We start from the raw sequence: 24475 nt of genomic DNA on the forward strand, positions 1-24475 counted from the left end.
CGGAAAGAACTTTCTAGAGCCACAGAGAAACTTTAATCATGTTTCGCCACCATTCCGATCTAAAAATATGAATACGGCGGTTTAATTCTAAGGTCTCTTTAAACATTGTCACTCCTTGAATCATTTTCGGCAGAACCGTCAACGCCCCTGTCAGGGCTTCATTTCCACAAACACTTCGTGTACCTCAACACAGACACCACCCTCTCCCCGACAGAGGACAGCCCTCTGGGCGGCGCTAGCGCACGGCGCTCGCGCACCTGCTCCGACACACGCCTGTGACGTTAGCGCCGGCGGCAGCTCCAAGAGGACGAGCCCCTCACAGAGCATCTTCGCCTCACGCTCTTGCTCTTTCACGGTGACTGACTCAAGTCTGTTCCATGATCATAGCCTTCAACCTTTCCGTCAGAGTTAGCGGCTGCGTCTCAGGAAGCCGGAAGCCCCGGGACGGGTCCGCGGTGACGCAGCGGAAGCCGCGGAGAGGGAGCCTGGGGCCGGAAGCCGCGGGGCGGGCGGTGGCGCTCCCGGAAGTGGCGCGGACGTCGCGTGCGTCTGAGCGGTGCGTCGGGCTGCAGGAGAAGATGGCGGTCTCCACAGGTCGGTTCCTTGCCGGGCTACTTGCTTTTCCACCCCGACCCGCGCGGCGCCTCATCTTGCAGCTGGCGGCCGGCCTGGCGGTGTGAGGGAAGCCACAGTACGGCCCCTCGAACGCCAGACTTCCTGCGGAGCGCAGGCGGAGCAGGGAGGGTCCTGGCGACCGTCGGGGCGGCGGTCGTGCCCCGCGTCGGCTGCGCGCCGGGGGGCTGGGCTGGGCCGGGCTCGCCGGGGGTCCGGCAGGCGGTGCAGGGTCCGGCTGGCGGGGTTCCGCTGGTGATGCGGGAGCGAGGAGAGGAGTCTGGGTCGGCCCGCTGTCCACCTCCGCGCGCGATGGCTCGTGTGGGGGTCGTGGATGGAGCCAGTCGGATCCTACGGCTCGTCCTGACGTGGGCGGAGGGCCCATTCTTACCTGACTGAATGCGTGTTGTCTGTCTTTCCTGTGAGTGGAAAACTGCGGTGCAGACTAAGTAAAAGCAACGAGCAAGGTGAACGCTCATTGAAGAAAAAGCGACTTCTTAGATTAGCTTTTCAACTCCTCTCTCCTATTGAATACAATTTTGGTTTCTTGTAAGCACAGATTTTGAAATTAGATGTTAACACTGAGGTTTTAGAAATTTGACTATTTAGAAATGTTAAAAACATTGAAAACTGTATTACCTAAAACGTTAGTACGTGTGGTCTTTCGTTTTTCTGATCGTTACTGAAACCAGACTAGAGAACAGTGTAGTTTTGTATTTCTTGCCATCATTGCACGAATTTTCGTTTAAGTGGAATATTTTACTGTATGTTGCGATTGGTACTTTCAAGGTAGTACGTTTCTAGCTACGTTTTAATGGAAAATTGCGTCTTTTGTGTCTCTGTTCCGTGTAGGTGTCAGGATAAGCTGTTTAACGATTTTAGCATTGCGGAACGATTTCACGCTTAGGGTCAGAGCTAAGAGGTAAAGCATAGGTGATTAAAAAGTGACGTTTTAGTGTTGAGACTCTGCTGTTGTCCTTGCTATTTGAAATTGAGTGTGTTCATGAATCGGGCCATGTCTTTTTTAAGACTTGTGCATCCTATCTTTAGGTTCTTGAAAAATTGGTAATAAAATGGTGTATTTTAACTTGATAGTTTTCATTTTGTAGATTTCACTTTTTAAACAGTTTTTCTCCCGTCTACCATTGTACATATGAAAGAGTGTGGAAATATTTTGAAAAAACCAGTGATTAGGTTATATTAATGGCAGATACTTCTTGGTAACAACATTTAAGTCATTTTTGGAAGTTGAATATGAATTATAAAGAAGTTACTGAGAGATTATTAGCATATTTTGTTGTACATCTGAAGCTTGAGTTTTCTAGTTTATATTTCAGCATTTCAGTTGTTACATTTACACTGATTTTATGTTTATGAGTTTTGAAATCTTAGCATAACTAGGAAGGATAACTTTTAGACAGTTAATTGATTTTTTTTCTTAAACCCCTGAAACTTGTTTTGACACTGTTGCTGGAAATTGCCTTGGCCAATATCAGATTTATTTCTCTTCTGTGTTTTGTAACATTGACAGTATCATCCAGCATGGGGAGAGAGGAGTGCAGAAGCAGTTTTAGACTATGTTTTGTAAATAGCTATTTTTAAATTACATTTTCGCTTAGTTATACTTTTGTATTGCTTGCTTCTTGGTAGCAAGGGAGGGAAACAGTACCTGTTTGTGAAGTAAATATGATAAAGCTTGAAATTTAAAATAGATGAGCTAGATGGATGTGCTGTACATGTTTTTTAAGCCAAATTAATGTAAAAATAACAGGCCAAAAAGAAAACACCCAACAGATTTTTTAAAAATCTTATTTAAAGCATTTTATTTTAACATGCATTATTTAAGTCATAGCTTTTACATTTGCTGTAACTAAAGAAAAATTGGGAAGAATTTTAATTAGACTTGGGGCTTCCCAGGGGGTGCTAGTGGTAGAGAGCCTGCCTGCCAATGCAGGAGACATAAGAGACTCAGGTTTGATCCCTGGGTCTGGAAGAATCCCTGGAGGAAGGCATGGCAACCCACTCTAGTATTCTTGCCTGGAGAATTCCATGGACAGAGGAGCCTGATAGGCTACAATTCATAGGATCACACAGAGTCAGACATGACTGAAGTGACTTAGCACTAATTAGACTGAGACCTCTAAGCTGTAAAATACTTTGCCATACCACTTGGTTCTTTTGTTGAGAAGACTGAGGCCTAAGGAGGTATAAGCTTTTACATAATTGGTTAGCAATAGAGGCCAGGTCAGAATTCAGGTGTCTTACTCAGTCTGGAATTGTGAATTTGGAATAATCCTGAAATGAGGAATCTTACTTCCTTTGAGACTTGAGAGTGGCTTTCATACTTCTCTTCTCTCTGCAGGTTCCTTGTCTCAGACTGTCAAGTGCTTCTCATGGATGGAAGTAGGACTGTGGTGGAGACTCCACTGGCTAGATTTCCCTTTCCCAAGAGACAGTCACCTCTGGGAATCAAGATAATTTCATAGGGCACAACTTAAGAAACATGACTCTATAGAATAGAAATTTGTCAGTATATTTAGTACGTGTGATTCAAAAATTTAATCACAAGGAGGCAACTCTGCTACCTGCTTTGTTGTCTGTGAATTGAGTCAGCTGTGTGGTGCACCATCACCTGCAGACTGAGAGAGGTGACGTGTGGCTGCCGGTCGGGATTGCTCGGCTGTTACTCACATAGTGGCTTGTGGACGGAAGAGTGGCAGCCGTGTGTGCTCTACCTTACCGTGGTGTGTGTGCCCTGGAGACTGGAGTCCGAGCTCTCTTGTTGTCTTGTGGACAGGACAGCGGCCAGGTGTACTCTGTGCCCTTATTCCTAGTGTGTGCGCCCTGGAGATGGAGTCTGAACCCTCTTGTTGGAGATTGGCGTTTAAATCATGGTAAAGGAAAGTCACACATATGGAAACCATGAAGAGCAGAGATTGCCCATATGTGGAGACATCCACTTAGCAAGTATTTGGGGAACTTTTTGACACAAAGCTTCAAAATTGATAGAATAAATGGAATGAAACCCAGCATCTAAAAGTTTGTTTTAAAAGTAGTTGACTGTTTGAAAAGGGCCAATATTCTTATAAGATCTTTGAGATACTGTAAGATGGCACTGCAAGACTGGATTTGGGAGCGTGTTCTTGTTTACAAGGTCTCCGCTGACTTGTGTTAAGGTGGACGTTATTTTCAGTTTAAGTTGTAACTCAGCAAAATTTCAAACTACAGAAGGGGAGAAATTCTTAGGGCTTTGTATAGGTGTTTACATACATTGGAATAGTAGTTCTCATAGAAAGTACATTATGAATCATCTAGGCTGTAGCCAAGTTCATTTTATAGATGAGCAGTGAATATATAGATATAAAATGAGTTTCCCAAGATTATTTAACTCGGTTTTGATTCCAGACTAGTTTCTTGATTTCAGCTTCTTTGTTGCTGCTTCTGTATCACACTGTATTCTGTAAACTTTTGGTTGCTGCATATAAATGAAATCATACAGCATCTGTCTTTTTCTGTGTGACTTATTTCACTTCAGTCAGTTCAGTTGGTCAGTCATGTTTTGTGAGGCAAGCAGAAGTAACGCCATGGCAGGCAGCTTAGATTAGGTGTCTTGGAGACCTTCTCTCTTCCCGCTCGGGGATTCGGACATCGGGCATAACAGTTTGACTCTTTGCGACCCCATGGACTGCAGCACACCAGACTTCCCTATCCATCACCAGCTCTTGGAGTTTGCTCAAACTCATGTCCGTTGAGTTGCTGATGCCATCCAACCATCTCATCCTCTGTTGTCCCCTTCTCCTCCCGCCTTCAGTCTTTCCTAGCATCAGGGTCTTTTCCCGTGAGTTAGTTCTTTGCATCAGGTGGCCAAAGATTGGAGCTTCAGCTTCAGCATCAGTCCTTCTAATGAATATTCAGGACTGATTTCCTTTAGGATTGACTGGTTTGATCTCCTTACAGTCCAAGGGACTCTGAAGAGTTTTCCCCAACACCACAGTTCAAAAGCATCAATTCTTTGGTGCTCAGCTTTCTTTATAGTCTACCTCTCACATCCATACATGACTGCTGGAAAAGCCATAGCTTTGACTAGGCAGACCTTTGTCGGCCAGGTAATGTCTCTGCTTTTTAATATGCTGTCTAGACTGGTCATAGCTTTTCTTCCAAAAAGCAAGTGTCTTTTAATTTCATGGCTGCAGTCACCATCTGCAGTTATTTTGGAGCCCAAGAAAATAAAGTCTGTCACTGTTTCCCACTAGTTCCCCATCTATTTGCCATGAAGTGATGGGACCAGATGCCATGACCTTCGTTTTCTGAATGTTGAATTTTAAGCCAACTTTTCATTCTCCTCTTTCACTTTCATCAAAAGGTTCTTTAGTTCTTCTTTGCTTTCTGCCATAAGGGTGGTATCATCTGCATATCTGAGGTTATTGATATTTCTCCTGGCAATCTTGATGCCAGCTTGTGCTTCATCCAGCCCAGCGTTTCACATTGTGTACTCTGCATTTAAGTTAAATAAGCAGAGTGACAACATACAGCCTTAGCATACTCCTTTCCCAATTTGGAACCAGTGTGTTGTTCCATGTTTGGTTCTAACTATACTGTTGAAGCCTCGCTTGGAGAAACTTATTTCACATAGCATAATACTGTCTAGGTCCATCCATGTTGCAATGGCAAGATTTCATTCTTTTTTATGGCTGAGTAGTGTTGCAGTGTGTGTGCATGCCTGCCACATTTTCTTCAGTCATTCCTGTATTGATGGGAACTTAGGTTGCTTCCATATCTTGGCTATTGTACATCATGCTGCAATGAACATAAGGGTATGTGTATCTTTTTAAAATAGTGTTTTTGTTCTCTTTCCTTAAATACTGAGGAGTAGAATTGCTAAATTGTATGGTAGTTCTATATTTAATTTTTTGAGGAAGCTCTATACTGTTTTACATGGTGGCAGAACCAATTTACATTCCTATGAGCAGTGCACACAGGTTCCCTTTTCTCCACTTGTGATGACAGCCATTCTGACAGGTGTGAGGTGGTATCGCATTTTGGTTTTTATTTGCATTTCCCAGATGACTAGTGACGTTGAGCATCATCTTTTCATGTGCTTGTTGGCCATCTGTGTGTCATCTTTGGGAAAGTGTCCTATTCAAATCCTCTCCCCACTTTTTTAAATTGGATTTTTTTGTTTGTTTTTAATGTTGCACTGTATGAGTTCTTTGTGTATTTTGGGTATTAACTGCTTGTCAGATCCAGCGTTTGCAAATGTCTTCTTCCATTCCATAGGCTTCCTTTTTGTTCAATTGATAATTTCCTTTGCTGTGCAGAAACTTGGTTGATGTAGTCTCATTTTGTTTATTTTTGCTTTTTTCCCCCCTTGCCTGAGGAGACAGATCCAGAAAATTATTGCTAAGACTGATGTCAGAGAGCGTGCTGCCTGTGTCTTCTAGGAGTTTTAAGGCATCAGGTCTTAGGTTTAAGTCTTTGATCAGTGTTGAGTGTATTTCTGTAGATGGTATAAGGGAAGAGTCTAGTATGATTCATGGCCATATTGCTGTCCAGTTCTCCAGCACCATTTATTGAAGTCACTGTCTTTGCTCCTTTGTATATTCTTATCTCCGTTGTAGATTAATTGCTCATGTAAGTGTTGGCTCATTTCTGGTTTACCCATGTTTAAAAAATTGTAATTGTCTTTTTATTGTTGAGTAGTAAGAATTTCTTTATATATTCTGGATACAGGTTTTTTAGATATGTGTTTGTATTTTCTTTTACCTTCTTGATTGCGTCCTTTGAAACCCCAGAGGTGTACATTTTGATAAAGTCCAATTTATTTTTTTCTACTTTATTAAGATGGGAAGTCTGGCTTTTGATATGTGCTTCATTGTCTGACTCTTTGTTTTAAAAACATCATGTTGATATATGTGAGTTCTCAGTGATGGTCTGGTTGTGATTACTGTACATGATTACCATCTGACAGAGGGCAGAAGTCTAAACCCTGCCCTGCCAGGTGTGAGGTTTAAGGTTACAGTAACAGAGAAGTATAGCCAGGTAACAGGCATGCTCCAAGCAGTTTATCCTTTGTGAGTATATAATCATGCAAAGATTTTTTCAGCCTAGTGACTGGAATGCTGTTGAAAAGGACCAATAATGCATAGCTTGGTTTCCTGTTTGTTTTTCATGGTAGTATCACCTGCTCCCTCAATTATCAGTTATGGTTGACTAACCAGTATTGATATAAGTGGTGGTTTCCTGAGAGGATGTACTTAAATTATTGAAAAGTTTTTAATTTTCTGAAGTGTTTACCTACCAGCAGTGGCTTGGCAGGATCTTGCCTTTGTTTCTAGCTGCAGCTCCCGGGAGTCCCAGGCGAGCATTTGTGCTCCTGGAAGTGGTCTCTGTCAGGGGAGAGTGTGCCAGCTCTCGCTCCACTTAGAAGTCCCTGCTAGCGAGGGACCAGAGGCGGCCCGACCGCCCTCCACCCTGTTTCTTCTGAGGGAGGCATTCCTCCTTAGCGCTGAAGTAAACAGTGCTGGCAGCTCTCCTGGAGAACATTGAGTCATTCTGTTCTCACTGGCTTGTCTGTCCCATGGAGATACCAGCAGTGTGTTCGAGCAAATCTTTTGGGACAGCTACTGCATTTGAATGCGTCTGCTTCCGTGGTTGTCCTCACTTGCCTTCTCTGCCAGGATGCCAGGCAAGGGAGTCTGTGTCCTCCATCAGCAACACTTCTTACAGGACAGGCCCTCAAGTGTGGACAGAGAGGTTGGCAGTAAGCATCTGCCGGAAACGCACCCTGGGGTTATTGAGTGCCGCTGGTACTCTCGGAATCTCTTACGGTCCAGTTTCTATGTAAGTGATTTATTTAATGATGAGAAGACAAATGGCTCAAATAGCTTTCCCCCTTGGTGTATTATAATGTTTTACTCATAAATTTTGTTTAGAGCTTACTTTTCTGAAGTGAAACAGTACTAAGGATATTTTGTGTTCGGATGCATTCATTAAATAAACACACGAAGCTGCTTGTTTTCTTCCTTCCCTGAGTTAGTATATCGCAAGTGGGATTACAAAGAGTTCCAGAATTCGGGGAGTGGCTGGGGGCAGAGTGATTTTGGCTATAACTTAGAGTACTAGTAGCGTGATTTACCCTCTGCTGTATGTAGTGCAGCCTCCATACCTTGGTTTAGGTACTTCACAAACCCTGTAATGCAGAGGTCTGTCTTCCTGGTGTTTGAAGGTAAATTCTGATGCTTCCCAGGTACACCGTTGAGTTGAAATTTTTTCAGGTTTATTTTTATTTACTATAGTTCATCAAGTCTAAGACAAATTTTAATATCTTAAATGCATATATGGCTTCAGACAGGGATTTATTCTTATGATTTGGGGGTTGACTGACTGGGCCTGGTTGTCTCCCTTCACCTGACGACGGGCTCAGCCTTTTGCCCAGGGCCTTGTTTCTTGTCTGTGTGGTCAGTCTAGGCGTCTTGTTTGGACTTACTTTCGTTCCAGTAGTGTCTGGGAGTCAGAACTTAGATGGTAGTTGGCTTCCAAGAGACCAAACAGAAGGTGTCGGGGCTCTAACAAGGCAGGTCCCAGTCCCATACCAGTGTCACATTCTACCAGAACAAGTGGCAAAACCAGCCCGGATTCAGGGGAGGCCGGAAGGGGCACAGCCTGGAGCCCGGAGAAGCGCTGCTCACAGCTGACTCTGTGCTCTGGAGGCTGTCTGCCTCCTTGTGCTTTGTTCTTGGGGGTGAATTTCACTCAGTGGGATTTTAAGTCAGTGTATGTGAATATTTAAAAATTCTTGTGATGTTTTGTCAGTTTACCTCTTCAGCAAGGTGTATTCAGTTTTTAGTGATGTGTTGAGGTGGATAAATAGAGTTTTTCTGCTGTTTTGCTGTCATTGTGTTTACGATGGTGTTAATTTTATTTTTTCATGGGAGTTTAATAATATTTTTTTATCTGCATATTTTTCTTGTTCAATTATTTATGTTTCACATCTGTGAAGTATATTATCCATGTACTACTTAAGTGAGACTGGTTATTGATATAGGGTTTTAGTTGTTTAAAAATCAGCTTTAAATTTTTCCCTGATAGCTCAGTTGGTGAGGAATCCGCCTGCAATGCAGGAGACCCCGGTTCACTTCCTGGGTCGGGATGATCCACTGGAGAAGGGATAGACTACCCATTCCAGTATTCTTGGGCTTCCCTTATGGCTCAGCTGGTAAAAAAAATCTGTTTGCAGTGTGAGAGGCCTGGGTTTGTTCAGTCCCTGTGTTGGGAAGATCCCCTGGAGAAGGGAAAGGCTACCCACTCCAGTATTCTGGCCTGGAGAATTCCATGAACTGTATAGTCCATGGGGTCGCAAAGAGTTGGACACAACTGAGCGACTTTCACTTTTTAAAATTTTTGCACCTTATATTTATTACTTTTCCCCCTTTGCTTTTTTTTTTTTAACTTCTTTGGGTCATTTCTCTTGTTCTGAAACTCCTCCAAATGGAATTCAAGGGTCCTAAAGCTGGGAGGAGCTTTGGGAATACCGTGGTTCTGCAGGGATTCTGAACCCTAGGATGGAGGTGGGGGGCAGAGACCGGGGACAGGAATTCTCCTTTCTGCGCAATCCAGTGGACTCCCTCCTGAAGGAGGCTTACATATGTTGGTCATTGAGCTGGGGTGGAGTTGGCAGAAGGTTGAACGTCGTCGCCCGTGAGTTTTAGCTCCGTACTTGACATCGCAGTATGCAGCTGTCTGCTTTTGTGGTAGAGCAGAACCACCGCTTTCCGGAACCTTCCCTTTGGCCTTGGTTGTCTCGGTGCCTCTCCCACGCCTTGTTTTCCGTGTCCTGCTGCCCTCACACGCTGTGCGCGCCATGAGGGCAGGGCCGTCAGTGTGAGATCCCACTGGCCTAGCGCAGTCCTTAGCTGGTACTTGATGTTTAGTTTTGGTTGTCAGATTACAAAATCACAGAATTACAATAAAATGTACCACATTTTCCTTAGTGGACGCATGTGGTGTTTTTTCCCTGATTCCTCTTTCATCACAGCTGATACTGTCCCCCCAACCCCCTCTCCTCCCTGTCCTTAAAGTCTGGGCTTCAGCCCCTCCCTGGGTCCTTGTCACCACAGGTTAAGTCTGAATTTGCAAGCACACCTGTCCCTCTTTGCTCATTTATCCTCAACTGCTGTCCCCAAACATTTCCTGCAGTTCCCTCTCTCCTTTTTGGATACTGTTTCTCCTTTTCTGTTTAGACAACAGATTTAAAACACAAGAAAATGCATGAATACATGTGTACCCACCCCCAGCTCTCCCAAATGGTAATAAATTTTTCTTGCTTCAGGTTGTTTTTGTTTTTTGAAGAAACAAGACGTTACCTGCACCCTTCCAAGTACTAGGCCACTTCTTCTTTGCCCAGAGGTGATCAGTATTCTGATTTTGGAGTCTGTTCCACAAGTATTTTTGTACTCTTGCTAGATATGTACGTACTCAGAACAGTATAAAGGTCTGTTGATGGATAGCTTTTTTGTTTATTTCTCTTTGCGATTATGGTAAAGTGTGTTTACTATACAGTGTACTGTCTTAACTGCCTCTGTACCGTTCAGCAATATTACATACTCACTTTGTTGTGCAGCCATAAAACTGAAATTGTGCACTCATTAAACAATGTGTTTTAAAATTTTAGCATTAATTGATGCTTGTAGCTCTGATTCTTTCATTTTAATTGCAGTAGCATTGTGTCAAGGGTTATACCATGTTATGTCTGGGTTGTTTCTAAATTGTCACGGTTAGAAATCACAGTACGTGAGTGTTCCTGCCTTTCTGTGGCCCGGGGCCAGCATCTCTGTAAATGTTGCCAGTTTCCTCCCGAAGTAGTTGTGCCAGTTTATTCCAGCTTCAGCAGTGGAAGAGCCTTCATCTCCATATCTTTGTCAAACCAGGTGTTGCCAGACTTAACATTTTTCCGTCTGGCAGATGGTCTTTAGGGTTTAATTCTTGTTTTCCCAGGCAGTGAGAGTCGTGGCTAACTAAGAGGTTGGCCTTTGGAACTCATATCATGTATATGGGCCTTTTTGTTTTTTCCTTTAATGAAAACCTCAGACTAAGGGCTTAGTTAAATTGTTAAATAACAAAAGTAACACCACCACGCACGCATAGACACACAGAATAAAGGCAAGTGGAACTAACAGGAAAAGGCTCAGAGATGGCCAGCGATCAAGGGCAGCTTATGCGCACGCTGCAGCATTCATAGCCCCACAGCGCCACCTCGTGGTGTGTTCTCTTTGCAGACATTGGTGGGGTCAAATGAAGCCACAGTACTCCAGGCCTCAGTTTGAAAATAGAGCTTTCTGATATTTGTTTGAATCTTATACTTCAAAAAAAAACAGAACAACCTTAGCTGCTGTAACCCTTTAAATGTTAACATTGCCGGTAATCTTAGAACTCTTTTCCCAGAATGCTGCTTTGAGAAATCGTGAGAAGTTTAGCAGTCACTAGGTTTATTGCTTTTACAGCACTTACATAAAAAGAAACATTATTTTTATATTTTTTACTTTGTAGTTCTGGATGCTTATAAAGCTCTCCTGACTGAATTGTTTTTGAAAAGGAGGAAAGGAAATTACACACAAATTTAGAATTTTTCTTGGGGAATGATTTCATAGATGGTGAGGGTGATCAGGCTCCTTTAATATTCTTTTAAAAAGCAGCTCAGGAGCAACAAGATGGTGGAGATTCTGACAGTGGCTGTTGTTCCAGGGTACGTGCACAGTGTATGTGCATAGAAACTCTCAGCTCAGGGACCCCTTCTGGGTCAGTCTTCAGGACTGCAGAGAGCTTGAATTCTCAACAAAACGTAGGTCAAGGTGAATGGAAGCTTCTTGTAATTTTTCTTAATGTGAACACTAAAATGATGAGAGTCATCATTTATCCTGTTTGAGATGGATCACCTTACGGTGACTCTGTCTCTGTGAAGTAGAAACCATGGTGGTCTCCCTTCTGTAGATGAGGAAACTGCGGGGGCCCTGCCAGAGAGGCAGCAGCACTGGGACTGGCTGGGGGCGGGCGGAGGCCTGGTCTGTGCCCATGGTGCTGCCTGGAGAACTTAACGCTTAAGAGGGGCTTTGGTTTGGAAACTGGGCTTTAATGCTGGGTCTGACATGACTTAGTACAACAGCAACAGCGGCTGCCACTTAAAACTGTGTGACCTTGAGTAGGTCCCGTAACTCCTTCAGACTGTAGTTTCCACAGCTGTAATATGGGTGCTTTTAGGGTCAAATGGGGTAATTTATTTAGTGCAGAGTGTACACTAAACAAATGGTTATTAATAGTTATTATAGTTGTAATAATGCTTACTCTTGTTTTGTGGTTTATGACATATTCATGTTTCTGTGGCCCAAAATTTTAAAGCACTTTTTCTGAAGCACAGTATATAAAGTGGCTACTGTTTCTAAGTTACAGTACTTACTGGCTTTTCATTATTTGTCTAGAAGGACTACTATGAATTAGTAACTGAAAAAGATGTTTTAGTTGCTCTGCAGCATGTGGGGTCCTCCTGGACCGGGGATCAAACCCATGTCTCTTGCATTGGCAGGTGAATTCTTCACCACTGAGCCACCAGGGAAGCCCTGAAAGAGATGTTTTGGTTTCAGCAGGAGAGATAAGTTATGCAGACTGACAGTCACCTTTAAAGAGATGTCACTGTTTTTTCCTGCTTCATAATTGTGTGTGTGCTTTCTTTTGAGAGTGGGAAAGGAGGGAGGGAGGCAGTGCTCCAGAGCCAGCGGAGGGGTCTTGGTTGTTCTCAGGACTTGTGCAGTGGGGCTGGGGAGTGTTTCAGGCTGGATGCTGTTGAGAGCTCGCGAGACCGCAGGGTCCATCCTCTGGAGAGGCCAGGCCAGTGATCCTGAGAGAGGCTGTGATAAAGTCACATGCTGTATCACCAGCCCTGCTGGCTCCAGGGGTTGGAGGTCAGGATGGTGATGGTGGCAAAACTAGGTTCAGTGGAAATGAGGGGGTGGGGACTGTGAAAGGCTGGGATTCTAGGCAGAGGGGAAGATTTGAGAAATAGAGTGATGAGGTCTGAAGGGTTCAGAATTGGAGGTGTGAGAAGGGCTGTGGAAGTGTTGCTGGGTTGGGCCAGGATGGGACAGACGTGTCATAGGAAATTACCCACCAGGAGGCTGGCTCTCCAGCCTCGGATCTGCTCACAGGGGAGGCAGGACATCATGGTTATTAGGCAGCCAGCAGATTGGGTGAGGACCAAGGGTGGGGTCAGCATTCTAGAAAGTAGTGCCTCTTAGTGCATTTTTACAAATGGAATGTAATTCTCTTTTTTACAGATCACTAGAGAGTATGTGCTAATGCAGTGACACTTTTGTGGACTTTCTGGTCATGCCTGTTTACCTGATGAATTGTTCTTGGCAGAAATCTCAATTATGGAAAAACAATCACTTGTTATGATTCCCTTATGATTGATTTATGTCACTGTAAAACTGATTGGTTAGGTGTTTATATACATGTTCTGTGCTGCTCTTATGTTTGGAACCAGGCTGTCTTTAGCTTTTTCATTTTGAAGAGTTATTATTATTAGATTCAGCATTTCCTGGGACAGAACACTTTTTAAAGAGAATTTTATCTTTTTGGTAAATAATTTTTAACAGTTAATTTGGGAAAAGCTGAATTTGATTGTGTGTAGCCCTTATAATTATGAGCTACTTACATTGGCTTCCTTTTGTATAGGTGTTAAAGTTCCTCGTAATTTTCGTTTGTTGGAAGAACTTGAAGAAGGACAGAAAGGAGTGGGCGATGGTACGGTCAGCTGGGGCCTGGAAGATGACGAAGACATGACACTCACAAGGTGGACAGGCATGATCATTGGGCCACCACGGGTCAGTGCATACGTTTATTTCCTATGGATATTTATTGTAACTTTAGAGTATGCATTTTATTTTATGTTATTAATACTAAAGTAAATAGTTAAGGTAATTTTAACTGAAACAGTTCCTCACTTTTTACTTATTTCTTGTACATTTGTTGATGCTGGATTTTCTGGAGGAGTTGGGGGGAAGACTGGTTTGATCATTGCTCTCAAAGTGTTTGCAGTTCAGTAGGGGAGAAGGCGTGAATGCAGACGACAAACTGAATGTGGCAGAGCGAGCTCACTGTGGGGCTGTAGAATATGTCTCTTCTAGCTGAATAATTGAGGAAGGCTGGACAGTGGAGGAAGTTGCCTTTGGAGTGCCTAAAGGACTGGCTGGTAGGATTTCAGAAGGTGATGGTGGGGATGGAGAGCATTCCAGATAGAGAGGAGAAAAGGTGAGGCACGGAGTGGAGGGAGGCACTGTTGGGAAGAGCCAGCAGTGTGCTGTGATGTAACATGCTGCTAACCAGCCGTGTGTATCAACAGGGTTCCTAAACTGGTTTGTGTTGAGTGCACATTGCTATTGGCCAGTGACAGTTGATTGGCCTTGGAAGTGTTCTGGCTTCGACGTCTTCACCTGTAAAATATGCTGGAAAGGCTGATTCTTGCATGTTTCCTAGTGTTGTTGGCCACAGACCTATTGTTTTATTTTTAGGTCTTTCTCAAGTTCATGACTTTTTATTTTAACTCAAAATTTTTTTTAGACTGGGAAATTTTTTTGTACCTTGCATTCCTCACTCAAAGGCCCCATTTGCTGAATGCCCTGCAGCAAGTCTTTTAAATACATTTTCTATGACCTTTGGCTTTGTTAGAAAGAACACAAATTTGAAGTTTCTTTTTAGTCTTTGGTTTTGTGTACTGTTTGCTACCTGTAATGGGACTATTTCAACTGTTTTGCTGTTAGGTAGAATTTAGATTTTTTGATTTTTATAAAACAAAAATGGTCAGGTAATTAGCATTGATAACTTCAGACAAATGTTTGTTTACCATTTTCTGGTATTCCTTTGTAGAATTTGTGCACTCTCCTAAACTAACAAGTTCCCTCTTCCTCCACTGCTCTGATTTTTCCATTAGACATGTAAGGAAGGAAATAAAATGCTGGTGTTTAAAATTCTTGTTGTTTTATAACTCAGTATTTGTAATGAAAACCTTGATTTTTCACTACTTGTGAACAGTATCACCATGGTCTGTTTGGTAAAAGTAAGTGCTTATAACTTTTGAGCATTCTTACTAATGAATAACTTAAAGATTGGACAGTCTGAACTGAGTGGAGTATGCTTTCAGAATTACCTAGATTTTTTTCTTGTTTAATTATTTGTTTTTGGCTGGGCTGGATCTTCACAGCTGCCTCGGCTTTTCTCGCTGTGGAGAGTGGCGGCTACTTTCTCGCTGTGGTGCTCGGGCTTCTCCTTGCGGTAACTTCTCTTGTTGGGGAGCACGGCTCTGGGGCTCCATGGTTGCAGCACGTAGGCTCCAGAGTTGCGGCACGAGGACTTAATTGCTCTGTGGCATGTGGGATCTTCCCGGATTAGGGCTCGAACCCACGTCTTCTGCATTGGCAGGGAGATTGTTTACCACTGAGCCACCAGGAAGTCCTGAAATTACTTAGTTGTGGTTTTTCTCCCATTTGTTCCTCTGAGGGAACTTGAAGAGTGTTGGAGTTTGTGTAAAGACCCTCAGCCCCATAACCTAGTTTGCAGATCCCTCTCCCAGTTCGGGCCATCCGCAGGACCCGCGCACTAGCTGTTCCCTGGTGTCACTGCACCATGGGACGCCTCTGTGTCTGGCTGTGCCCACTGGGGGCCTGGCTGTTGTCGGGTAACATGGGGGTAGGCAGCTGGCAGCGTTCCAGAGACAGGTGTGCCTCCTGCTGCTTTCTGTGGTGGTCCGCTTGGAGCCCCTTCCCCTTCTTGTGGTGCAGGAGGGCGCAGCCTGAGTGGATCCTGTCCTCCAGCCAGGCTTCAGCCCCCTCGACCCCGGACCTGACCCAGTCACTGCTTCCTGCGCCGTAGAACTTGGTGTGAGTGGAACTATGTGGTGTGTGTACCCAGAGGCCTGCTCCTTCTGACTGGGCGCAGCTCCTCAGGCTCACCCACGCTGTTTCATCCACGCGCCGCGTGCTGGTTTGTTTCTTTTTATTGTGGTGGGGATATGCCACAGCGTTTGTCACTTCCCAGATCGTGGTTTTCTCTGGTTACTGCAAATAAAGCTGCTGTGATTACAGGTCATCTTGTGAACGTAGGTTTGTTTCCATTTCTCTTGGATCAGAAATGCCTAGGGATGGAGTTGCTGTATAGTAGGGGAGTTAGGGGAGGGGAGTTGAATGTGTAGTGAAATGCGTAGGAAAAAATGCCATATTTTTTCCACAATAGTTATACCATTCCCTATTCCTAGCAAAGTATGAGAATTCTGATTGTTTCCATGTACTTTGAGTATTTTTAAGAGTAAGATTTTTCAGGGGCCTTTTTTGGTTTTCTTTTTCTTGTAGTTGATTTACAATGTTGTCTTAGTTTCAGGTGTACGGCAGAGTGATTCAGTTTTATGTACCTATGTGTCTATTTTTATTTCAGATTATTTTCCCTTAAAGATTATCACAAAATACTGAGTATAGTTCCCTGTGCTGTACAGTGGGGTCCTTGTTGGTTATCTAATTATTATACTTTTACTGCAAGTTCTAGAGAGGCTGGTATGCATGTAGTGGAGAGCAACAGACAGGTGTCTCCTTGACCTTTTTAGTTCTTTTTAAGCCTCTCTGGATCCTGGGCATACTGTTATTATACGCTTGCTGTTAAACTTAGATGAGTTTTATATAGCTGTTTAGTTTTTAAAAATACTGAAACATTTATTAATACATGTACAAGATTGTTGTATACATTTTAAACCATGGTTATTAACACCTGAGATCCACCCCCACTCGGGGGATCTCTTTCTGTGAGAGAGAAAGCCGTGGATCCATTGGGGTGACAGATCCATAGATGGTCAGCTTCTTTTTTTCCAGATTTATACAAGAATCAACAGGTATTAAATTTGTCACTTGCATTTATGTTTTTCTTGTTTTAATTGTACACTAACTGCATTTTTGTTAGCCATATAGATCAAATAAATTTGTTGAAAAATAAATTCTTGATCACACACATGGCAATATTAAGTACATTTATCTTGTGCTTTTCCAGTTTATTAGCACTTGAATATTGTTGTTATTATTTCTGCCTTCCAGACAAATTATGAAAACAGAATATATAGCCTGAAAGTAGAATGTGGACCTAAATACCCAGAAGCTCCTCCATCAGTTAGATTTGTAACCAAAATTAATATGAATGGAATAAATAATTCCAGTGGAATGGTAAGTTAAAGTAGTTATTTTATTTTTACACAACCTATAAGTTTATAGTCAGGAGAACATTAAAACAGCAGAAAAGCAAGTGGAAGCTGTTTATTGGGTTGATAACCCTAGTTAGTTGAGTATTTTTATTATGAAAGATTGTTGGATTTTGTCAGAAGCTGTTTTGTGTCTGTGGAGATAGTCATGGGTTTTGCTTTTGTTCTGCTAATATGGTGTGTTATATTGATTTTTGTTTGTTGAGCCAACCTTGCACTTCCTGGATAAATTCTACTTGGTTATGGTGCATAATCAAAATGTCTGTGTGTTGATCAGGGTCACCCATAGGTGAGCGTTTATGGCTTTCTCAGGCTCTGAAGCCTGTGTGCAGCCTTGCACACGTGTGTGTCTCCTGGACTCTCAGGTGTGTGTGGGACTTTGTAGACTCACTGGACATCTCCTCTCCCAGCATTTCCTGTGGGGTCTTTGGTCCCCTTCCTGCTTGCCTTCTTGCTGCCGCTTCAGGCAGTAGAACTATTAAAACAGTTTTTTCTTTAATTTAAAAAAAAAATTGTATTTTTTATTGAAGTATAGTTGATTTACAATATTATATTTGTTTCAAATGTACAATATAGTGATTCAGTAGTTTTATAAATTATACTCCATTTAAAGTTACCGCAAAATTATGGTTATCTTTCCCTGTGCTATACAATACATCGGTGGTGCCTGTGTATTTTCTACATAGTAGCCTGTGTCTCTGGTGTTACACATTGGACACTGGTTATTTTTGACAGGTACCAGGGTGGAGAGGAGGTGGTCAGGGAATAGATGGTCCTCAGTGGGTGAGTTTCCAGGGAGCTGCCAGATAGGCCAGGTGACGGCAGGTACCTGTGGCTGAGGTTTTGAAGGGCTGTAGCCCCAGCCTGTCCGTCTCCCCCAGTGGAAGACGAGTTCAGCACAGTGCAGAGAGCACGCTGGAGTGGGATCTGAAAGCAGAAGTCAGGGTTACCGCTGTCTGCTGATCCCCTGGTGTGAGTGACTGCCCAGGCCTTGGATTGTGGCCCTAAGTACTGTGCGGACCTGTGGTTTTATAATGTTTGCTTTTGTGAAAATAGTGCCTGACTGTTGGGCACCGAAGGGATTTTTAAAGCCCTTCTTATTAAAGCACATCTAGTAAATTGGTGCCCAAGTACTTTACACTTCGTAGTTAATTGTACTTTTTCCCCTCCTTTCAGGTGGATGCACGAAGCATACCAGTGTTAGCAAAATGGCAAAATTCATATAGCATTAAAGTTGTACTTCAAGAGCTAAGACGTCTAATGATGTCCAAAGAAAATATGAAGCTTCCACAGCCACCAGAAGGACAAACATACAACAATTAATTTTAGTGGATCTCAAACTTGTCTTAAATCAGCAACCTTCTACTCATGTTAATGTCTTGATTAAATATCACAATGCAAAATACCCACACATTAAAGTAAGATAATTCCAGCTGGTAAACATGACCTGGACATTTGTAAGAATATATTTAATATATGTACACCCATTATGTTTTCAGGTAACAGGAGGAAAATTCAGCAGTCTTTTCTTGTTAAGGCACCACCACTTAAGCACGCACCTGGAGTCCTCACTGGAACTCAGGTTTGCAGGTGAGAGCACGGCAAGAAGTGTCGGCTGGCTGTGCAGGCAGGTGTGTTTCTGACGAGAAAGCCAAGAAGGAAACTCGAGTGGCGTGCTCCATCATCTTGCTTAGAGAAAGAGCTTCAGTTGAAATTGTCTAAAGTAGCAGGTACAATGAATATTGTCACAAAGTGTGTTCATTTTTGAAGCGGTATGGGTGCTGACTACTAGTAGTATCAAAAATATGTTCAGGATTGTTTTGATACCTGTATTTATAATAAAAAATGTTGTGGGGGAGGTGGATGAATTTCTGTTACAAGCTGTTCCTGTGTGTTCCATGTAACAGATGTGGTAAATATTTGTTTACAGTCTTTGTTGGACAGACCATGCATTTACGTTTAAATGAAATCAAAAAGGAATTAGGTGTATGGATATGTGATTTGGAGATTAAAATTAGTCTTAAATTGTAAATAAAATGTGGAATGTGTCTTCAGAAACGGTGCCATTTCTGTTATATTGATGTGTGTGTACAGTAACTTGCTGAGATTGCAAAAATTGGAATTCTTGTAGCTGTTCATCTATACACACCTCTCATTATTTATCCCATATGGTATACTTCTTGCAAATTGGAATTTGTAGAGTATTTCAGATTTCCTAATAGGCTTTAATTTCTTGTTAGGAGGAATAATCCCAGGTGTTATGTTTTCAACTTGATTTCACTAGAAATATTATTAAAAGAGATGTTCTAGCAGTTTTTATAAAATTTAGATTACAGATCATCCAAATATACATTCTAGTTTTCTTCATAGTATCTGCCCCCAGTGCTCTTAGTACTGACTGGGATTAATTTTGTCCACTTACTCTTAACTCTGGCATCTTTATAATTCTGAATTGAAAGTTCACTTGTGCTCTGCTTTGACCACAGTGACTTGAGGCTTTGGGTCGCTGTTTTTTATCTCATGGCACTTGGGTGTACTACTTTGTTGAAAATCCTTCCTTCTTACGAGTTCTGTTTTCTGAAGAAAATAGACAGGTGGTCGTGTAATAAGAACTCATTTCTCAAACAACCCCGACATGTTTTTATCAAGTGCGTTCAGAGGTAAAACTCCGAGCTACCTTTTCTTGGCCAGAATACATTAAAGTCAGTAGCACTGTATCTAAATTTACTAATCTCAGTATGACTTTAAATATCAAAGATGTTTAAAGTGACACATAAGAGAATGTATACATACATACTAGTGCATGTGTACTTTGTTAAAAATAGGTTTGAAATGGACTGTAACCTTGGCGTACATTCTTAAAAAATTTTTAGTGGTTGAGATTAAGTGGAATCCCACTGATATCCTATGTGAGAGTGGTGGTTCCTGAAGGTCTGGATTGGTGTGTAGTGACCCCTTTTGTAGGGAGAGTGTGTCCTATCCTACGTGGGCGCCAATAACCACCTGAATGCTGTTTGTGGTTTCCACATTAGTGAGCTGAGCACCTGGGCACCTTGACCTCTTGTCTTCTCATTTTCCCACATCCAGTATTGTGAAGGCCTCCCCGCCCCCCCCCCCGCGCCCCCCCCCCCCCAGGTGTGCATTGCCTTGAAAGGCTAGCAGGTAAGACCCTCGGGGATGATCATATGTTAATAAAAATTGCAAAAGTAAAGTGTTTGTCCTGTTAGGTCAGTGTTATTCTTGAATGGTTTTAATTACTAATTTTCAGAATCCCTTATTTTAAAAATATTTTTTCTAGTACTTTAAAGACATTTGTTGCAGGTTTATGTGCGACTTTTCAGGATTTTGGAACTTTTGTTACAGGTAGTCAGTGGTGTTTGATCTTTTGGGTATAAAATAGAAAAAGTTATTTTAAATATCTCTTTAAAGGAATTTATCACTTCAAATTTGAGTAATTGTGTGGAGAATTGGTTTGACTTGCATATAGTTTGTAGTTTGGATTACTTAATACCGATTCATTGACTTAAATACTTTCCACTAAGTATATATTGTTATTGATAAATACACATTAAATTCAATTGTTTTGAAAATTTAGAGGACACAATTGGAAAATATCAATGTATTTTCCAATCTAGATGTGGTGCGTGGTGGCGCGGGCGGCTTTGGAAGGAGCCTTGTGAATTGTTGGCTTTGGTCAAAGTTGTGTTCTTTCTGATGGGCACACGGCCATGCTCTCATGTCAGAAGTATGTGTGATACCGTCTGGTGTCATGAGTTACAGGATTGGCGAGTTACTTAAGGGATTCCCGCCCCCCCCGATTTCCTTTTATATTTTTTAGACACATATGTATAGCATTATTGTATAATTAATTGCTGGGAAGGATCTAAAAGGTACTGATTTCACTTTTCTATCAGAAAAGTGTGAAGTACAAATATGATTTTCCAATAACAACTTGGTTGGCCTTTGGTTATATTCACAAAAAGAGTCCCGCTCCTGAGATTTTTGGGAAGTGTATATATTTTGTATATAAAAATAGAAACATTATGAAAAGCAGTGGATGCAGTGTGTTACAGGATTGATAGGAGCATTAGCAGTTAATTCCTTCCCAGTACTGTTTTTATCGAAAAGCAGGAAGTATATGGAGATAGAATGTCTTTTATGCTAAATTAATATGCCTCTGAAGTTACTAAACCATAGATGGAAATGTTATTATAAGTCATACTGAAAATGTTGGTTATTGTATAAGTATAGTAGAGTACGGAAAAGAAAAGGTACACCACAAGTATTTTCTGAAGAGAAAGGTATTGAAGGTATTTGATGACAGAAAGTAAATGACAAGTCAAAACCTTCATCCTGTGAAGTAAGGGAGTTTGAGGAACTCATGGAGTGAGTATGTCATTTAAAAAAAAAACAAAAAATCACTGGATTTGAAGAGATTGCCCATGGAGTTTACATCTTTAATAGGACAGTCTCACTAAAGATTCCCTAAAGGTCTGCTCCATCTCATTTCCACATGCAGTCTGAAGATCCGTACAAGATTTTATCTTCAAGTTCATTTATCAAGTCGGTGATTAAAGCCAGATGGATTTCACTTCTTAGAGTCCAGGAATTGTCCTCCCTCCAGTGGTGACTGACCAGATAGCGTGTCAAGACTGGGCAGTGACTCCTCTGCTCTGGATGCAGACTTACTGTGAATCCCTTCATCGTGTCTTTGTTCCATAAGAACAGCTGCTGACATCTGAGGTTTTGGCAGCCAATATATTAAAGTGAAGTTAATATTCCACCTTCAATGGAGGGCTAATTATTGATAATGAGAAGCCAGCAGAAGTCAGAAACCTGTGGGCAGTAAAGAAGCTGACTGTTGAATACATTGAGAGTGAAACTTTGCATTGCTTGTTCACTGCACTTGAGTAATTAAATATTGTTCAGAAGTTATGGGGAAACACTGCTAACTACTGAGTGGATAGTTTTCCTGTATCTAATATAATAGTTTTTGTTTTTTTTTTTAAAACAGGCACTTAACAGTAGATAACTTTACCAAGTCATCTGAAGATTAACCAAGTAAAGTGAGGTTTTGACATGACACCTGCATTAAAATGTAAAGTTGGTTACAGTACTTACCGTCATGCTTTTGGGTCTGAAGACTCACTGTTTTCCAGTCAACAAACCTGGTCATTGTGAACCTGTATTACACAGGGTGGAGTCTTACAGCCTGTGTGGTTTGTCTGTCCTTAACATGAGAGAAGAGTAGATTTTCTCTGCAGTTGATAACAAAGAGAAATGTCTTGTCTGACTGCTTCTTAAGCTACATTGTCCAGATAAATAGTGATCAGATTATATCCACTAACATATTATCTTTTTATTGCTATAATTCAAAAAATCATCTGAATACCCAAGTGAAAAAATTGAGTTCACAAGAAAAATGCAGTATCTAATTGCCTGGATTTCTTTACCTTGAGTAACATATGGACTTCCTTAAGGAGAAAAATAATTCTTTTGGACTCAATATTGTTTTGAATTATTTTTGTTAAAATATTGTTTAATGCATAAAACTGTGTTAATGCAAATGTATATACTTCTTAGTCCTATAAGATTATAAAGCCCAATAAAATTATAAAGGTTACACAGTAATTAAAATGTAAAAGACTTTAATACTGAAAATGTTTTATTGACTTAATCTCTACTTGAAATGTAAATATTGTCTCTCCTTGGCTTTCTGTTGTTACCAAGTCTATACTATGTGCTGCTGGACCTTAATTTTTTTTTTTTTTATCTTTTTTCTCTTGCCATACTGGTACAAAAAACCCTTTTTTATGTTATCTGACCTTCATTTGGTATAAACACACTTCTGCATTAAGTCCCCCTCTGTGCTGTTCTTTACCAGAGAACTAGAAGTCCTGAGTTTTTGGCTTTCACTTTGAGACCATAGTTGTTTTAAACCCTGGGTTCTCGAGAATGACCGTGATACTCACTCTGCTGTGTTCATGGCCCTGTATAGACATAAACATAATCTGTGATTGGTGATGGTCCATAAATTGATCTACTAGTAACATCGTTTTAAATCTGGGTGATACGGTTTAATCCCTGTATGTTACAGCTAAGTGTTGCAATTCCCCATGCTTAGTGCTGAATGCATTCATTGGTTTAGAAAGTAAACTGCAGGTGAACGCGGCCCTCCCTCTGAGTCTGTCGTCCATGGCTCTCTGGTGCGTCCCCCTTGCCTGTGGTCTCTGTGTCTCCCTCTCCGTCAGCCCATTCCTGTGCTCCGTCCTCTCAGCTGCTCTTCCATCATCCTGGATGTGCTCTCCGCACATCAGCTCTCACCACAGACTTGAAGAAAACTCGTGATGGGGCTTCCTTGGTGGCTCCGATGGTAAAGAATGCATCTGCAATGTAGGAAACCAGGGTTTGATCCCTGGGTTGGGAAGATCCCTGGAGAAGGAGATGGCAACCCACTCCAGTATTTTTGCCTGGGAGATCCCATGGACAGAGGAGCCTGGCAGGCTGTCCATGGGGTCACAAAGAGTCGGACTTGACTGAGCGACTAACACTGAGCGGTAGCTCACACCATCTGCTGTGCGTGCTCCGTGTTGCGCGCATCCCCTCGTTACCTCGGTCCTCTCGCACCTTCGCTGCCACCTTGATCTGCAGGTCTTCTCACTTGTCACTCTTGTCCTGTTGACACACACCATGGGAGGGCATGCATTCATCTCACACTGTGGGGGCACACACCTCACTGGCCACCAGAAACAGAGACCCTACCCTGAGCTGAATCCTTGCGTGTGATGTTTTCGCTTTATTTGCTTCTGAGAGTTAGGTCTAAGTCGCCCATCATAGTAAGAAAATCTTAATAATATTTATAAATGTATTCTAGTAATAATTTTTGAATTAAAAAAAATCTCCAAAGTATATTTTTTGAAACTATAAATCAAAAAGTTTTTTTATTTGATATTTAAGATTACTAGAAATACATTTTTGAAACCAGTGTACTTGGCTACAAAGAAATGTTGAAATTAATTTATTTAGATTAAAAATTATTGACATAACTGCCAGAAACTTAGTTACTTTTTATGGGATGCAGATTTTACTGAGTTCTGTTCAGCAGACAGGCAGGGGTATGTTTTCCAGCCCTCCCTGTGTTAAGTCCTGGTGAGGACATAAGGGTAGACGGTACTATGGACGTTACAGGCCTCTGCCAGTTATAGTCAGCCCTGGTGATGGAGTGAGTGATGAGGCCTGTGGGCCTCCTCTGAAGCTCCTCACTGACAGCCCTAGCGCTGTCAACCATGAGGTTCTAAGCTGAGCTGGTGCAAATCCTAGGTCCTTTTACCCCGCGGCTTGGGGCCAGTTAGCCCTGTGTCCTTCAGTTTCTCCTGAGAGGAGGTTATGCTTACCCTGTAGAGTTATGGTTTCATGAAATAGTGGAAATGCTTTTAATCACAGTCAGATGCAGAATGATTTATCAATGTAGTATTAAAAAATGTTACTTAATCTAAGAACATTCACTTAAATCATGTTAAGATATGCATTTACATCAGGTCTGTCCTCCTGTGTTAGGGATGGGCTGACTTTCCAAGAGGT

General features: G+C 42.0%; 1 protein-coding gene across 1 annotated transcript; it reads left to right on the forward strand.

The window, feature by feature from the left end:
* Positions 1-270: 270 nt before the first annotated feature.
* Positions 271-18952, forward strand: UBE2V2 (ubiquitin conjugating enzyme E2 V2). The gene is made up of 4 exons (XM_043879839.1): positions 271-594; positions 13336-13484; positions 16734-16859; positions 18071-18952. Exons 1-4 carry the CDS (start codon positions 378-380, stop codon positions 18215-18217), a joined length of 639 nt encoding a protein of 212 aa, XP_043735774.1. The 5' UTR covers positions 271-377; the 3' UTR covers positions 18218-18952.
* Positions 18953-24475: the final 5523 nt, after the last annotated feature.

This window comes from Cervus elaphus, chromosome 21 (assembly GCF_910594005.1).
Source record: "Cervus elaphus chromosome 21, mCerEla1.1, whole genome shotgun sequence".
In the NCBI taxonomy this organism is placed as follows: domain Eukaryota; kingdom Metazoa; phylum Chordata; class Mammalia; order Artiodactyla; family Cervidae; genus Cervus; species Cervus elaphus.